We start from the raw sequence: 17,087 nt of genomic DNA, 5'->3' as shown, positions 1-17,087 counted from the left end.
ATACCAGCACTTGGGAGGCAGAGGTAGGTGGATCTCTGTGAGTTCGAGGCTAACTGGCCTACAGAGTGAGTTCCAGGACAGCCTCCAAAACAATACAGAGAAACCCTGTCTCGAAACACCAAAAAAGAAAAAGAAAAGCAGAGTTTAATAAGGCCTTTGGCACTTGCCAGATGCTTTTGTAATCAGAGTTTCTTTTTCTCTTGAGGCCAGGGTATCCTGGTGAGGGAAAAGCCCTTTTTCCCCCTCTTCCCACCCAGTGACTTTGAGGCAAGTGTTCCCACAACCTGAGCACCTGCTTCATTCTGAGGGCTACTGGGGGCTGGGGTGGGGGGAGACAGACGGACGGACAAGGCAACCTTCCTGATTCCAGGACTCCACCAGGAAGAGTCCTACTCTGGGTCTCAACCGCTGCACACTGGGCAGCTTTTTCCTAAATCGTGACTTGCACGACTGCCTTGGTCCAGCCTGACCCCAGAAGGGCCTTCAAGAGTATCTACAGGAAGGCCATGGGAAACTGCAGGGATCTGAGGAGGAGGAGAATCAGCTCATCCTCAGTTCCTTGCCAGTTTGATATGCCAGCCGGAGCTATCTGCAACTCTGTCTTGTTCTGGAAGAAAGAAAGTGGGGGGGGGGAGGAAGGAAGAGCCCCAAGAGTTAGCCCCCCAATAGTTGGAAAATTACTAAGCTGTCCCGTCCTTGGACGTGAGCAACTACACTTAAACATCTTCCCCTGGTGGTCCTCAAGGACTTGAAAATACTTCCCAGACCTCAAGGTTCCAGGTCAGTCACAAAGTTCAGCCAGGGCTCAGACGTTGCCTGAGACAGATAACAAGCCAGACAGCCACAAGCGTATGTGATTCATGAAGGTCTGGCACCAACTTCCAAACTCCCCTTGTACCCCCACCACCCCGTTTGCGGCTTTAGGCTTTAAAAACTTGCTGTAATTTCTGCTCGGAGTTCACTCCTTCCTAAGGCTGCTGAATCCCAGCGCGCCTGCTTAATAAAATCCTCTTGCGTTTTGCAGCGAACTTCAGCTCCCTGGTGGTCTTTGGGGCTAGGGTCCTGAGAGAAAGACTGAGGGTCTTTCAGAAGGAAGGAAGGAAGGAAGGAAGGAAGGAAGGAAGGAAGGAAGGAAGGAAGGAAGGAAGGAAGGAAGGAAGGAGAAAGAGAAAGGAAAAAGACAAACCCGGAAGCTGGAGATGAGTGTTGGGTTAAGAGCACTTAAAGCATTTGGAGGGGATCCAAGATCGGTTCCCAGCACCCAGGTGGCTACTCAAAGGCCTGTAACCCCAGCTCCAAAGCCCCTCTGCCCTCTGCAAACACAGGCACCCATGGAGTGCAGTACGCATATGCAGTCACTCACATATACACAAACATTTAAATTAAAGGAAAACAAGCTCAGGCTCTGTAAACTGATCATCTGGTGTGCAGTCACTGCCTCAGCAGCAGCAGCACACTAACTCATAAAGCGCGGCGTCTCTTTTCTGTCACTTCCCAATTCTCTTCACCCAGGAGCAAGAAAATGCCCGCTATGCAATTCTGGAAGGGCGCCTTCACCCGGGAACCAAGAAACTACTAATAGCAATGGGTCTGTCCTAACGGTGCAACCCCGGTGCCAGCGAGGTCCCTGCATCTCAGTGGACCGACAGGATAGGCTGTGTGCAGGCGCAGCATCCCGAAGCGCGGTCTCCTAGTGACCGTAGTGCGCGCTGACTCCATCGTCCTGGTCCCGGAGACTGCGCAACGCGAGCACCCCCGCGGCCCCTCCCCTGAGCGCGCGCGCGACCTGGGCGCCATGGCGGCGGCCGCGACCGTGCAGCGGCCTGAGCTTGAGGCTGTCGAGAAGGCCTCAAACCTGCAGTGGCCTCTGCCGCCAGAGCATCGCCCTTCCGTGCCGGCGACCGGACCAGGCGATGAGGAGGAGGCACCGGTGCGGCCACTGTGCAAGCCCCGGGGCATCTGTTCCCGTGCCTACTTCTTGGTGCTGATGGTGTTCGTGCACCTGTACCTGGGCAACGTACTAGCACTGCTGCTCTTCGTCCACTACAGCAACGGGGATGAGAGCACAGACCCCAGACCTCAGCGCCGCGACCAGAGCCCCCAATCAGTGCCAACCTTGGGTCCCCTCACTCGGCTGGAGGGCATCAAGGTAAGAACACTTCCCCGCGCTGCGACAGGCTCCGGGCACTGCCTAGCCAAGCTGGACCGGACCGTGGCTCAGCTGCGGCTCCCATGCGACCCCATGCATCACTGTGTCCGGGTCACGCGCTCGCTTGCTTACTTTCCCACTGTCGCGCCCTGACACGGGACTCTTCTTGAGCAGTGCGGCCTGACCCACCAGCTGCCCTCTGTACTTTTCCTTTAGGTGGGGTATGAGCGGAAAGTCCAGCTGGTGGCAGGCAGGGATCACTTCATCCGAACCCTCAGCCTCAAGCCATTGCTCTTTGGTAAGTCTGTAGGACACTTCCGGAAAGGGCCAGGGGCTGCAGTGTCCACCCTGAGGCTTCTTTTGACCTCATGTTTTCTATTTTGAACATTTTGAACACGACTGCGTTGCAGAAAAGCGCTTTCTGCATTCCGAGGATCGCTACAGCAGAGCTCACTTCTCGGTAACAGAAGGACATGGGTGCCTTTGGCACACTCCCCTCCCTGCACCGTGCTCCCCTCAGCAGATTCCTCTGTCATAGGCTGGGCAGCATGGCCCTGAGACAAGTGTCCAAACAGTGTATTGAAATTATCTTTGCACAGACTATGCTACTAATCTGTCACATTCCAGAGTTAAATCGGGGTGGGAAACTGATGGCCAGGTGCCAGCTGACGTGGGGGCCTCTGGGGAAGGAGGAGGGGGAGTCATTCCTAAAGTTGATCCTGTGGTGGGATGAGAATCACGCTGTCTAAATCGGAATAAACTGGTACCCGCAATCAACCCCCTTTTCCCCCAAGCCAGAGGCCCAGCTTCTTGCTCCCAGTATTTGAGATTCTTAGGATTCTTGTGTTTCGTCCTTCGTGAGCAGAGCCCTTCAGGGTGACCCTGTTTAGCGATATCACACACAGCTCCTGCTTTCTGAGCTCTTAGGAAATGATAGGCTTTGAATGTTATCTCATTTACCCTGACACAAGCTGTGAAGACACCAAAGGCCTCCAAAGACTACGGATGTCAACAAGGTGAGGGGGCCGCACTCATTGACCTTTCCGAGGTGAAATTTGTGCAGCCCTAGCTAGACCGTGGTGCGCACACCTTTAATCCCAGCACCCAGGAGGCAGAGGCGGGTGGATCTGTGAGTCTGAGGCCAGCCTGGTCTACAGAGCAAGTTCCAGGATAGACTACACAGAGAAACCCTGTCTCGAAAAAACAAACAAAAAGGTCTCTGGGCTTGGGATAGGATGGCTCAGCAGATAAAGGTGGCTGCCACAAGTCTGACAATCTAAACTCAGTCCCTGGGACCCACATGGTGAAAACAAAGAACGCATTCCCATGAGTTGTCCTCTGATCTCCCCTCATGCACACACACACACACACACACAAATAAATAAATGTAATCTTATCTTAGAAGAAGGGGCCTGAGCAAAACCCAGTGTGTGCCTGTCATAGAGCGAAGAGGGCTCTGCCTGGTGCTACAGATAGCTATAAATAACAACGTCACATGCATGGGTTGTGAGAAGAGCTGTACACGTTTGTGAGCCGTTATTATCAATATTACTGTTGAATAACATTGAAGCCCATGTAAGGTCCCAATGCAGGTATTAGAAACAGTTTTTTCTGAAGCTAACATTCAAATGAGGAGGGAGCAGAGTAAACAGCTGGATGTGAGGTGGTACAGTTTTACCCCGTGCTGAAACTCTTAGCAGAGTAACAAATGGTCCTCCCTGGAGAAATAATTGAGCAGAGACATGCAGGACGGGTAAGAGTCAGCCCGTGGGCTGTCAGGGAAGGATGACCCAGGCCTGGGAACAGACAGTTCGGTTTCTTTTCATTAGCCACCCAGTCTGCATTTATCTAAGTTTATGTTAGCATAGGCGAGCCACAGGCTAGAGTCCTCTTAATTTGCAGCTTGTCCCATGAAGATAATTAAAGACCCAGATTTGGGGCCGGGCATTGGTGGCGCACGCCTTTAATCCCAGCACTCGGGAGGCAGAGGCAGGCGGATCTCTGTGAGTTCGAGACCAGCCTGGTCTACAGAGCAAGTTCCAGGACAGCCTCCAAAGCCACAGAGAAACCCTGTCTCGAAAAACCAAAAAAAAAAAAAAAAAAAAAAAAAACCCAGATTTGAAATTCCCAAGAGCAAACTACAAGCAACAGAAGAAATGTGAGGACAGTACTCTGGAGAGGTCATCAAATTGGGTCCCTGTTTCTGCTGAAACTGGCAAACATACAGTTAATAGACTTGGCAATGTGCTAACGCTGAACTTGGGAGGCAGAGACTGGAGGATCCTGAATTTGAGTTCATGCCTTGGCTACATATCAGAAGTAGATATCAACAAACAAAACAACAGCAGAATAAAAAGAGAGTGGAAGCTGTGTGGACTTCTTTGATCCCAGCACTCGAGAGGCAGGCAGACCTGTGAGTGGGGCCAGCCCAGTCTACAGAGTGAGTTCTAGGACAGCCAGGCTACACAGAGAAGTCCTGTCTTGAAAAACCAGAATTAAGCCTGGCTTTGGTGGCGCACGCATTTAATCCCAGCACTTGGGAGGCAGAGGCAGGTGGATCTCTGTGAGTTCGAGGCCAGCCTGGTCTACAGGAGCAGATAGATCTCTGAGTTCAAGGCCAGCCTAGTCTACAGAGTGAGTTCCAGGACAGCCAGGGTTACACATAGAAACTCTGTATCGGGAAAAACAAAAACAACAACAAAAAAGTTTCATACAAAAAGAAATCTAGTTTTGAAAAAGGGAAATCACAGGGGAGACTGGTCCAGAGCAGTCCCTGAATGCTGTGGTGTTAGATGATGTTAGATGATCCAAAGGACGCCTCATCCCAGGAAGGAGCAGTGTGTGGGCCAGTCTTCTGTTCTTGCCTGTCCGTTGTTCTGATGGCCACTGTTATCCTCAAGAGGTAGGCAGAGCTGAGGAGGATGGGCCTGCTCTGAGCTCTGCCCCCTGCTGCTCTTAGCTCCCAACTGTGATTAACCAGGTGCCGGGATCTGAACTGGGACAAGGACTTAGAACTTGCTATGTAGCCCAGGTTGGCCCCAAACTCAGGATCCTTATTGCCTCATCCTCCCAAGTTCAGGGGTAACAAGCCTGTGTGTCCATGTCCTGCCTCTCTCTTTAGGGAACACTTCCTTTTCCTGTTTTTGTTCCTAGAGACACTTGGCAAGTGAGATCAAGGTGACAAAAGTCCTCGTCTAAGCGTTTGCAAAGTAGACCATGGCTGGAGTCCGTGTTTCCAAAAGATCTGGAACCCTGGGGGCCAGCTGCCCTGTGAGGTGAAAAAGAATCTGAACCTTTGACATTGTTTCGAGACAGGGGAGGCCTGGCTGTCCTTATTACGTAGCCCAGTGTGTGCCCCCATGCCCTGCCCAGAAACGACCTTTGTAATTCACTGACACCTCCTTAGGGATATTGCTGTCCTACAGCGGCTCTGTTTTATCTCAAAGATTTATCTATTTTATTTTATGTATGTGAGTGCTCTATCTGCATTATGCCTTTATGACAGAAGAGGGTTTCAGAACCCACTACAGACATTTGTGAGCCACCATGTGGGTGCTGGGAATTGAACTCAAGTCCTCTGGAAGAGCAGTCAGTGCTCTTAACTACTGAGCCATCTCTCTAGACCTGGAATTTTTTTAGGATAGACTCTCGAACTGTAGCTCAGGCTGCCCCAGAACTCACTATGAACTTGGGATAATCCTTTTGCTTTTCCCTTCTAAAAGCTGGGGTTTCAGGTATGACCCACCACATCTGGCATATGTGTATATGTGTACATATGCGTGTATGTGTACATGCACATGTGTATACAGAAGTCAACACTACATGTGGATTTTTGTACTGTTGTATGTATGTATGAATATGAATGCAGGCACACATGCCAGAACACACCTGTGGAGGTCCGTTCTCTCCTGCTTCCATGGGTCCCAGGTATTGAACTCAGGCTGACAGGCTTCTGTGGCAAGTGCCATCTCACTAACCCTGTAACTCACTGATGAGACCAGACTGGCTGGCCAGTGGGCAGCTAGGGTCATCCCAGCCTACACTTTAATTTGGGTGCTGGAGATCTGAACTCTGATCCTCTCAACTGTGCCTGGTTTGCGTTCCTTTAACCCCAGTACTTTGGAGATCCACTTGCCTCTGCCTCCCAAGTGCTGGGATTAAAGGCATGCGCCACCACCACCACCACCACCACCACCACCCCGGCATATTTTTTATTCTAATTATGCATAGAATCTGGGTGTCCCTCTTACAAGTGTCTTTGCTCACACCCATGGGAATGAGGTTAAAGGGACGACTGCTTGATGACTCAGTCTGCAAGTGCTGGCCACACAAATTCGCAGAACCCACATAAAAGCTAGGCCCACTAGTGCACGCCTGTAATTCCAGTGTTCCTATGACAAGGTAAGGGCTGGAAACAGGAGAATTCCGGAAGCAATGATGAACAATGAGAAGGGTCTGCCTCAGACAAGGCAGAAGGCAAGGACAAAAGCCTGGGTGTGTCCTCTGCTCTCTGACCGCCATGTTCACCGTCACACACACATGTAGAGGGTGTCACACACGCAGAGCTCTCCAGTCACTGATGCACGTGTCCAAGGGCCCCTCTGCTGAGCCTGCAAGGCACAGACCTACAGCTGCCGTGCTGCACAGGTGTATGGGGTGCAACGCCCACCCTCCACCTGTGCGCCTCGGTTTTTTTTTTTCAGACAGCTGCCTGCTGTAGGGGTCTCCTCCCCCACCTGAGCCTGGTTTTCCTGGCCCCTTCAGGATTGATTTGAAAGGTGTGGTTTGACCATGGCACTGAGCATACTGGAGACATTGTGCCAAGGAGCAAATAGGGTACTCTGAGTGGGAGCCCTCGACCTGTGCTGTGACATAGATTGTAGCCCACGGGGAAGTCTCTCTGCGTGATAATTGGTCAGGAAAGGCCACAGCAGGCTGTGAAGGGCACACAGCTGGCTTACAAAACCTGTCACTGGCTGCAACACGGTAGTGACCCTGTGGTGTGGGAGAAACAGGGTGATCACGTGGAGCCTCTCATGCTCCTAGCACTGCCTTGTAGCTAGGAATACTCTGTGGTTGCTGGGCAACAACACTCTGGTCACCTAGCAACAGCTCTGCAGCCTGGCTTTCTGCTTGGGCCATATCTCATACCTCAGCCCTGCCCCCCTCGTCTCCTTCCCCTTCCTGCTAACTCAGACTTGAGCCTTCCAAGTAACCTCCCCCACCGTCATCCCCCCATCCCGAGAGGGCCGAGGTGGGGCTTGCACCCTGGATCTTCACCTCCAACCCAGAAGGAGCATGCAGCACTCCCCCGCCCCCGCGCGCGCCCCTTCCCCTCCCCCCACCTCCCCGCCCTCTCCGAAAGCCCTTTAGACACTGCATGCAGTTTCTGGCCAGGGCAGGAGCTGGAACTGGCGTAGCATACAGCGCCCTTGCCTTTGAGTTCTGAAAGCATCCATTCTCGCTGCTACTGACAATCCGGAGGCTTCGGCTCTGGGAGGGGCTTTCTCTTCCCAGAGGGAACTGAGGAAACGCTGTTCGGAGGCCAAGCTGGCTGGGCTAGAACAATCGGCTTCGTGACCTTTTGACTTCATCCCTTGCCAGCATCCCTTGGGCAGACAGAGCCGCCACGTTTCCACTGGAAAGGAGCCTTGATCTCCATTTTGACATGAACTGCCTCTTGTCCTTTTTTGGGTTTCAAGAGACTTTCATAGTTTGTAGTTACAAACCAGGAACCCAAACCCCATCAGTGACCTCTGACCTATGCCAGCTCTCGGAGGGTACTTGCTTACCTCTGCTAGGAACACTAACAAAAACAAACCTTCGCAGGGCATTGGTGGCACACGCCTTTAATCCCAGCACTTGGGAGGCAGAGGCAGGCGGGTCTCTGTGAGTTCGAGGCCAGCCTGGTCTACAGAGCGAGTTCCAGAACAGGCTCCAAAACCACAGAGAAACCCTGTCTTCGAAAATCCAAGCCAAACCAAAAGCAAAACAACAACAACAAAACCCCTTCATTTTCTCCCTTCCCCACATCAGCACCCAATACTGACAGGTGGTTGAGGGACCAATGAGGAGCTGGCTTCCAGAACAGGCCCTGGCTGGGGGTACCACATTTACCCACTCCCTCCCCCCGGGAGATGCCGCCCTTCTTGTCAAGGCACACGAGGCAAAGAGGGATTAGAGGAAGACAACGGGAGCATTGGGATGGAACCCCGTGCAAGTTGGGGCCACAGACAATCTGCTACTGAATGGCTTGGCTGCTATGTCATGAACCAGAAAGTGGGTCAGATACACCTCCGGGTGTCCTGTGTACATGGGACAGTGCCATGGCTTGGGGAATGAATGGTGCATGCACTTGGTTGGGCCCCAGGTGCCTTGTCACTGTCCAATACCACCAGTGTCAACAGAAGCCAAAACCCTCTCTCAGTTCCCATTGCCCTGGTCTTAATGAGCTGAGGTTAAGGGTTTTTTTTTTTTTTTTTTGTCGTTGTTTTGGTTTTTCGAGACAGGGTTTCTCTGGGTAGCTCTGATTGTCCTGGAACTCCCTGTGTAGACCAGGCTGGCCTCGAACTCACAGAGATGCAGCTGCCCCTGCTGATTGAGTGCTGGGATTAAAGGCTTGCACCACTACCTGGGCAGGCTTGGCTTCTAACACAAGTGGAGAAATTCAGGAGCTGTAAGCAATGTTGAGAGTGCCTTTGGCAGAGTGATCAGCTGTGGTCATCAGTGAAAATGGCTCCCATCCTTGCTGTAGGGCCAGTTTCCTCTTGGCTGTGAATGCTTAGTCATGCTTGAAGTATGACTGGGAGAAATGGCAAGCAACTCTGCAGGCGGCAGTACAGCCTATTCTTTGCTGACTTCTTGTCTCTCAAGGCCTGGAAGCACTTGGGGTGTGAGATGTGGGTTGCCCACATTTGAGGCTCAGGTCCAGCTCTTTCAGGCACCTGTCAGCTGGTGGCTGGTGCTCTGTGGACATGTAGCCACAGCCAGGGTGAACAGTCTGTACTAGAGGCACAGAGGACTGCAGCGTGCTATGTGATCCCACGGACTTCCCAGCACTGGGTAACTCAGCCCTTGGTGTACAGACTGCAACCACTTGAGCAGGAGAACAAGGGGAAGGCCTCGATCTACTTAAGCAGTGGTTCTCAACCTGCGGGTCATGACCCTTACAGCCATCAGAAATATCAAGATACTTACATTATTATTCATAACAGTGGCAAAATCACAGCAGAAACAAAGCCAGGCGGCAGAACAAGTTCCAGGACAGCATCCAAAGCCACAGAGAAACCCTGAACAATGCTGAAAGGAAAACTGAATGCAAGAAGCAGTCACTGTGTCTCTGACCTTTAAAATAAAAATTCAGCTGAGCAATGGTGGACCAGGTCTTTGATCCCAGCACCCAGGCAGGGCCTCCACCTACATTCACCGTCACTTCTGAGGTCATGTCAGCCATCCGAAGACTGAAGGACTTGATCAGTGCTACCATCCCTAGCCTACCGTAAATTGGGTTAAGGGAAAAAAAAAGGTCAAAACTCTGTCATTCAATTCATCCTGTGGCTTTCAGGTTTCATGTTGAGGTAGATGAATGTTCTCTATCTTTGCCCCAGCTCACTCACGAGTTCCCATCCCCATGAAAATGTGTGTTGTTACCAGTGAGACAGGACGAGAGATCCCTCATCCCAAACACTGGTTAAAAAAAACCTTGCAAGACAACTCAACCTTAATTTACAGTCCTTTGAGGCACATACCCTCTTTTTTTTTTTTTTTTTTGCGGGGGTGGTGGTGGTGGGGGTGTTTCAAGACAGGGTTTCTCTGTGGCTTTGGAGGCTGTCCTGGAACTCGCTCTGTAGACCAGGCTGGTCTGGAACTCACAGAGATCCCCCCTGCCTCTGCCTCCCGGCTGCTGGGATCAAAGGGGTGCGCCACCAACGCCTGGTACACATCCCCTTAATCCTCTGGCCTCAGGAGGCCAGAGGCAGGGAGATCTCTGTGAGTTTGAGGCCAGCCTGGTCTACAGAGTGAGTTCTTGGCCAGCCAGGACTACACAGTAAGAACACGTTCTCAAAAAAATCATCAAGCCAGGCAGTGTTGATACAAGCCTTTAATCCCGGCACTCGGGAGGCAGAGGCAGGCAGATCTCTGTGAGTTCAAGTCCCGCCTGGTCTACAGAACTAGTTCCAGGACAGCTAGGGCTGTTACGCAGAGAAACCTAGTCTCAAAAAACAAAACAAAATAAGAAATACAGTTGGTGGTAAATGGACATGTAAAGTCCTCCAGCCCCGATGGCCACCAAGGGACAAAAAATACCCAAGAATCTTGTTGAGGAGGGGGAGGAGTACTTATGCCTAGTACTTCAACTGAATTGTCAGCATTACCCACCCCGTCTTGCAGAAATCCCGGGCTTCCTGAGTGACGAGGAGTGCCGCCTGGTCATCCACCTGGCACAGATGAAGGGGTTACAGCGAAGCCAGATCCTGCCCACTGAAGAGTATGAGGAGGCGATGAGTACCATGCAGCTCAGCCAGCTGGACCTTTTCCAGCTGTTGGACCAGAACCATGATGGTCGCCTGCAGCTCCGAGAGGTTAGCATCCCAGGTCTGAACACATACTGTAGAGAGTACCCAGAATTCCCTTTCCAGTTGCCCTGCCACTGGTGTAAGTTAGTCCTGGCCACTGCCGTCACATGCTACCCCAGGCTTGCTTGGGTATGCTCAGACCCAGAGTCCCTTACTGCCCTCGAGACTGAGGAGGGCAAGAGAATCCCTTTGTGGTGAGGCGTTTACCACTAGTTTTTCAGCAGGTGTCTCCTGTGTTCTGGGTCCCTTGCTGTCAGTCTACAGATGATGACTCAGTGGGAGTTCTGAAGTGCCTGTCAGCTGAGGGTCCTGGTCGTTAGGTCCCAGCTTCCTCTTGCTTCCTGTCCTGCCTTGGTAACCAGGCCTTTGCCTTCCCCCACCCTCCCTGGAGTATCTGAGGACGATGATGCAGGCCTGTGTTTATTCTGCCTCCAAGCAGTCAACCATGCCTCCTGAAGGCCTCAATGCCGGCAGGTCTGGGAATGGATGCAGCCCTCAGGCATGAGTACCTCCTTTCTGGCTTCCTTCACAGATGCCATAAGACGTCCGCTCTCCTCACTTCTTCACAGAGACCTCACGATATCGATATCCTGTGTCTTCCCCCATTGAAGTCTGTAGCTCTACAGCAGCACTTGGCCCTTATTTATTTTGGTGATCCCTTACTAACAGGGGACCATTCGCTGAAGGACCTTTCTATGCTTTAGGTCCTAGCACAGACTCGCCTAGGGAATGGACGGTGGATGACCCCAGAGAACATTCAAGAGATGTACTCTGCGATCAAGGCAGACCCTGATGGTGATGGTGAGCTCTCACCCTTCACATTTCTGAGATTGGGAGCTGCTGCGTCCTCCCAGGAGCTTGCCCGGGAAAGCTTGGCCCCTCCCCTGCAGCAGGCAGCTTCCACACCCTGCTTTTAAAGTGGACAGACAAGGGAGGGGAAGACCCAGCTTTGCTTTAACCCCTGGGAAGCAGGTGGACAGCCAGACCCCCCCCCCCATTCTCCTTGGTGGCAGTCTACATGACAAACTCCTGGAGATCATTGTGGCTGTATGAGGCAGAGTCTAGTGGACCTAGGGTGAAAAGTTTGGCTGGAACCTGTGGCTCAGCACCCTCACCTTTAGTGGAATCTGGGACAAGGGGTGGAAGCTCTGTTGTCAGAATCACAGCAAAGCCACCAACTCTCCCAGAGCGAGCCCCGGATGAGGTACCCCTGCTTAGTGGCTTGGGCAGGAACAGAGGAGTCTGTTCTCATGGGGCGGGGATCAGTTCTTTGCTAGGATGACTGGAATTGTAGCAGGAAGGACTGGCCAACAGAGTTCCAGCCAGGATGGGACTCGAGGGAACCTCTGGGAACTAGTCCTGCCGTCACACTACAGTGAGGAATGTTCTGGAGGATACCCAGCACAGGTGGTCCTCTACCTCCCTTTGCCCTCTGTAGGTTGGAGCATGTTCACACACTCCTAAAGGGCAGGCTGCAGAGCCTGGGGCCATCCTGGCTGTAGAGCTGGTTCTCCAATATGGGTTGGGCTTCTTCCTGTTCGGGACCAAATCAAGGCTTAAACAGAAAACAAACTTCTCTGGGTCTTCCCTCAGGGCCCGATGTGACAGAAACCAGGTTCATCTGACCCGAGTCCAGGTGGGGACAAGTGCGCATGGCCCCCAGTGCCTGAGGCCAGGGGCTGCTGCTACCTTTGGGGTAGGTAGGGAGGTGCTGCCTGCCGCTGTGCTCACTGCACGTGGGCCTGGCAGGCCCTGACGAGCATACCCCGCGCAGGCGTGCTGAGTCTGCAGGAGTTTTCCAGCATGGATCTTCGGGACTTCCACAAGTACATGAGGAGCCATAAGGCAGAATCCAATGAGCTGGTGAGGAACAGCCACCACACTTGGCTCCACCAGGGTGAGGGAGCTCATCATGTCATGCGGGCCATCCGCCAGAGGTAAGGGAGTACTTGAGATCATTCTTCCAGTGCAGGGTCCTTTGCCAGAACCAAAGGAATGGAACTGATAAAGTATTTGGGATTAAATTCCAGTTGTTAGAACAGGAATTCAACCCTCTGAAAAACAGTTGACTAATGAAGGCATATTAGACCTCTTTGTGGTGCAAAGAACTGGTATTAAAAAAAATATCACTGCCGGGCGTTGGTGGCGCACGCCTTTAATCCCAGCACTCGGGAGGCAGAGGCAGGTGGATATCTGTGAGTTCGAGGCCAGCCTGGTCTACAGAGCGAGTTCCAGGACAGCCTCCAAAGCTACAGAGAAACCCTGTCTCGAAAAACCAAAAAAAAAAAAAAAAATCACTTATTTTCTGTTAGCTAAGGAAACAAGGAGTTAATTCTGCTCAGAGACACCCCATCCTTGAACAGAGAGGTTTCCTAAGCCAGGCTGGTGTCTCACACCTGTGATGCGGCAGTGTGCAGCCAAGGCCTGGACTTGACAGTGAAACTGTCTCAAAAAGTCCAGAAGGATGAGGCTAAGGTGGTTGCTGACGCGCTTGCCTAGCACACAAAGGTGAAGTTGGATCACAGCACTGCATAAAGCTAGGCGTTGCTGTGCATGTCTACAATCTTAGGATTTAGGAGGGGGAGTCTAAGATTGTTCTAGGCTCCAGAGTTCCAACACTAGGCTACATCAGACCCCATCTAACAAACAGCAGAAAGAAAACAAAAAATAAAATCAGAGGTTTTGAATGAACAACTTTGTTCCAGCGAGGAGAGTTGAGTCTGACTTAATAACCACCTTATTTTCCCTATTAATTGGATATCTCTATGTCTGGCACCCTGGGATGTAAATGGCTCACGGCCACCACCACAGACCTTTTGGTGTATGTGTGCGTGTGGTGTGAGTGTGTCTGAGTGTGTGTGTGGTGTGAATGTGTGCTGTGTGTGTGATGTGAGTGTGTGTGTGGTGTGAGTGTATGTGTGTGTGGTGTGAGTGTGTGTGTGGTGTGAATGTGTACTGTGTGTGTGGTGTGAGTGTGTGTGGTGTGAGTGTGTGTGTTTGTGGTGTGAGTGTGTGTGTGTGGTGTGAATGTGTGCTGTGTGGTGTGAGTGTGTGTGTATGGTGTGAATGTGTATTGTGTGTGTGGTGTGAGTGTGTGATGTGTGTGTGTGGTGTGTGTGTGGTGTGAATGTGTGCTGTGTGGTGTGAGTGTGTGTGTGTATGTGTGTGGTGAATGTGTGTGGTGTGAGTGTGTGTGGTGAGTGTGTGTGTGGTGTGAGTGTGTGTGTGTGTGATGTGTGTGTGTGGTGTGTGTGGTGTGAATGTGTGCTGTGTGGTGTGAGTGTGTGTGTGTATGTGTGTGGTGAGTGTGTGTGGTGTGAGTGTGTGTGGTGAGTGTGTGTGTGGTGTGAATGTGTGCTGTGTGTGATGTGAGTGTGTGTGTGGTGTGAGTGTATGTGTGTGTGGTGTGAGTGTGTGTGTGGTGTGAATGTGTACTGTGTGTGTGGTGTGAGTGTGTGTGGTGTGAGTGTGTGTGTTTGTGGTGTGAGTGTGTGTGTGTGGTGTGAATGTGTGCTGTGTGGTGTGAGTGTGTGTGTATGGTGTGAATGTGTATTGTGTGTGTGGTGTGAGTGTGTGTGTGTGATGTGTGTGTGTGGTGTGTGTGTGGTGTGAATGTGTGCTGTGTGGTGTGAGTGTGTGTGTGTATGTGTGTGGTGAATGTGTGTGGTGTGTGTGTGGTGAGTGTGTGTGTGGTGTGAGTGTGTGTGTGTGTGATGTGTGTGTGTGGTGTGTGTGGTGTGAATGTGTGCTGTGTGGTGTGAGTGTGTGTGTGTATGTGTGTGGTGAGTGTGTGTGGTGTGAGTGTGTGTGGTGAGTGTGTGTGTGGTGTGAGTGTGTGTGGTGTGAGTGTGTGTGGTGTGAATGTGTACTGTGTGTGTGTGAGTGTGTGTGTGGTGTGAGTGTGAGTGTATGTGGTGTGTGTGGTATGTATGTGTGTGTGAGTGTGTGTGTGAGTGTGTGTGTGTGGTGTCTTATGTGCTCTAGACTCACCTAGGACTTGCTATCTAGCCAAGGATGACCTTGAACTTCTGATCTTTCTGCTTCCACCTCCCGAATACTGAGGTTACCAGCACACACCACATCCAGTTTGTGTGGTGCTGGGATTGAACTCAAGGCCTTGTACACATTAGGCAAGCACACTACAATTACACTACATTTCTAGCTCAATCTCCCTGTTCTTAGAAGTCACGTCTAGCCTGGCTTATGGGACTTCCAGGAGAGGTGAACAGGGTTAAGCTTGTGGCTAGCCCAGGGTCCAGCTTGGTCAGCTCCTTAAGCTGGCCATTTTACTGAGTGCCTGCTGCCTACCAGGGTGCTGCGCCTCACTCGCCTTTCACCGGAGATTGTGGAGCTCAGTGAGCCACTGCAGGTTGTACGATACGGTGAGGGGGGCCACTACCATGCCCATGTGGACAGCGGACCTGTGTACCCAGAGACCATCTGCTCCCACACCAAGCTTGTGGCCAATGAGTCTGTACCCTTCGAGACCTCCTGTCGGCAAGTAACTCCCACCTGGGGTCGGCTTCAATTCCCAGACTGGGTCCATTGAGGATACAGGAATAGCCTGGTAGGGCCAAGAATACGCAGGGTCACCCTGGTCAGCCATGCCCCTACTTTTCCCCCAAGCCTCTCCTTCAGTGTTTATGGTGTATCAGGAAAGTGGTGGCTACTGGCCATTGAGTCTACTCAAATAAGAACAGACCCAGATACCCACAGGTTCTGAAACTCGCCCTCATAAGCATGGATCTTGACCCCACTGGTGGGGATCTCAGCCTGGCTTGCACAGTTGTGTCCCTCTGCCTGCACGAGGTCAGTCAGGGCTTCATGTGGCTGTTCTGGCTCCGTCCACCCAGTTGCAAGCAGACTTTGCATGTTATTCCTTCTTCTACAAGCTTCCCTTTTCCAGCCAGGGCTTTGGTCAAAGTCACATAGCTTTCCTCAGTACACCTGTCATCTCAGCCACACCAGAAGAGAGACTCTGTGAGTACAGGGTTGGAAGTGTCTAGGCCGTCCTAGCCAGACCTGTGGCCCCTGAGTAACCCTGCCCACAAGTAGCAGTACCCACAGCTGGGGATCCGCTCAGCAGCCCCTCCCCCTGCCTTACAGCTACATGACAGTGCTGTTTTATTTGAACAACGTCACCGGTGGGGGCGAGACTGTCTTCCCTGTAGCAGACAACAGGACCTATGATGAGATGGTAAGGGCCACTGGGCTGTTCCGTCTGTGAGTGGGCAGTGCACACACCCTTCCAGACCTGGCGTGAGGGCACATATCTATCTCCCCTCGAGGCAACGTGGGCTGCCTGACCGTACAATGGCAGGCAGTCCAAAAGACCTTGTTTCCCACAGAGTCTAATTCAGGGTGATGTTGACCTCCGAGACACTCGAAGGCACTGTGACAAGGGAAACCTTCGTGTCAAGCCCCAGCAAGGAACTGCAGTCTTTTGGTACAACTACCTGCCTGACGGGCAAGGTGAGGGCTTCCCTGAGGGAGCCTCTCTCTCCCTTCTGCCACCTGAGGGCGGTTTCTGTTTGCTCTTCAGTAGCCTTCTTCCATAACCAGTGATTTCTTTAGGCCACAGTGCAGCCGCTTGGGGTATCTCCACCCGTTTTCCTCATGCATCAGCCTTTCTTTACTCTGGGGCTAGGGAAATTCTCTAACAACCCAGGCTGAGAGAGCTATCTATGGACAGGCTCAGCAACAAGGAAGCTGGGCAGAGGGCCAGCGTATTGACCATGTCTTAACGGGTGAGACGCCAAGTCCTTCCATGGGGATTAGGTGTTTGCACAGCTCAGGCAGGTTCAACCTAGGGGTCCCTCCCACGTGTCCCTTCGTTCATGCCACTTTCTTCTCCTAGGTTGGGTGGGTGAAGTGGACGACTACTCCTTGCATGGCGGCTGCCTGGTCACCCGTGGCACCAAATGGATCGCTAACAACTGGATCAATGTGGACCCTAGCCGGGCACGACAAGCTTTGTTCCAGCAGGAGATGGCTCGTCTGGCGCGGGAAGGTGGCGCCGACTCGCAGCCCGAGTGGGCCTTGGACAGGGCCTACAGTGATGCCCGCGTGGAGCTCTGACGGGAGGCCAAGACGCAAGTCACGAGCTGCTTGCCCAACGTCGTCAAAGCCCCTTGCAGGTCCTCTGTTCTACTGCAGACTAAAGTTCTGGCCGATCTTGCCCTCCCCTTCCCCGCCTGCAGCCGCGATGAAAGGCGCAGGTCCTACATTCACGTTATTTATTGGTGTTCAGCTTCCATGCTGTTCCGTCAAATAAAACGACAGGGCTTGGAGCCAGGTGCAGACCAGCTAAGCGCCCGCCTGGGGGAGGGGAGGGCAGGGCCGCCGCTCTCCCCGCCAGCTTC

General features: G+C 52.3%; 1 protein-coding gene across 3 annotated transcripts; it reads left to right on the top strand.

The window, feature by feature from the left end:
* Positions 1-1,671: 1,671 nt before the first annotated feature.
* On the top strand, positions 1,672-17,015 carry P4htm (prolyl 4-hydroxylase, transmembrane). 3 transcript variants are annotated; one of them, XM_005074952.3, is made up of 9 exons: positions 1,672-2,149; positions 2,366-2,447; positions 10,541-10,731; positions 11,430-11,526; positions 12,500-12,662; positions 15,037-15,222; positions 15,832-15,922; positions 16,074-16,197; positions 16,583-17,015. In XM_005074952.3, the coding sequence occupies exons 1-9, from the start codon at positions 1,796-1,798 to the stop codon at positions 16,801-16,803; spliced, it is 1,509 nt and encodes a 502-aa protein (XP_005075009.1). In that variant the 5' UTR covers positions 1,672-1,795; the 3' UTR covers positions 16,804-17,015. The 3 variants fall into 3 exon arrangements, 2 of the variants coding, with proteins under 2 accessions (XP_005075009.1, XP_040596247.1); XM_040740313.1 differs by lacking the exon at positions 15,037-15,222 and having other exon boundaries at positions 1,765-2,149; XR_005874935.1 differs by lacking the exons at positions 15,037-15,222; positions 15,832-15,922; positions 16,074-16,197; positions 16,583-17,015 and adding an exon at positions 12,319-12,421 and having other exon boundaries at positions 1,761-2,149; positions 12,500-12,642.
* Positions 17,016-17,087: the final 72 nt, after the last annotated feature.

The sequence above is a fragment of the Mesocricetus auratus genome, unplaced genomic scaffold (assembly GCF_017639785.1).
Source record: "Mesocricetus auratus isolate SY011 unplaced genomic scaffold, BCM_Maur_2.0 Super-Scaffold_100691, whole genome shotgun sequence".
Classification (NCBI taxonomy): Eukaryota; Metazoa; Chordata; class Mammalia; order Rodentia; family Cricetidae; genus Mesocricetus; species Mesocricetus auratus.
This window is presented reverse-complemented; position numbering and strand designations above follow the sequence as displayed.

Excerpts from the sequence above, each read along its gene's own strand:
- P4htm (XM_005074952.3), top strand. The coding sequence starts at position 1,796 with ATGGCGGCGGCCGCGACCGTGCAGCGGCCTGAGCTTGAGGCTGTCGAG. Across the intron at positions 12,663-15,036 it reads ATGCGGGCCATCCGCCAGAG|GGTGCTGCGCCTCACTCGCC; the intron begins GTAAGGGAGTAC and ends GCTGCCTACCAG. Across the intron at positions 15,923-16,073 it reads ACAGGACCTATGATGAGATG|AGTCTAATTCAGGGTGATGT; the intron begins GTAAGGGCCACT and ends TGTTTCCCACAG.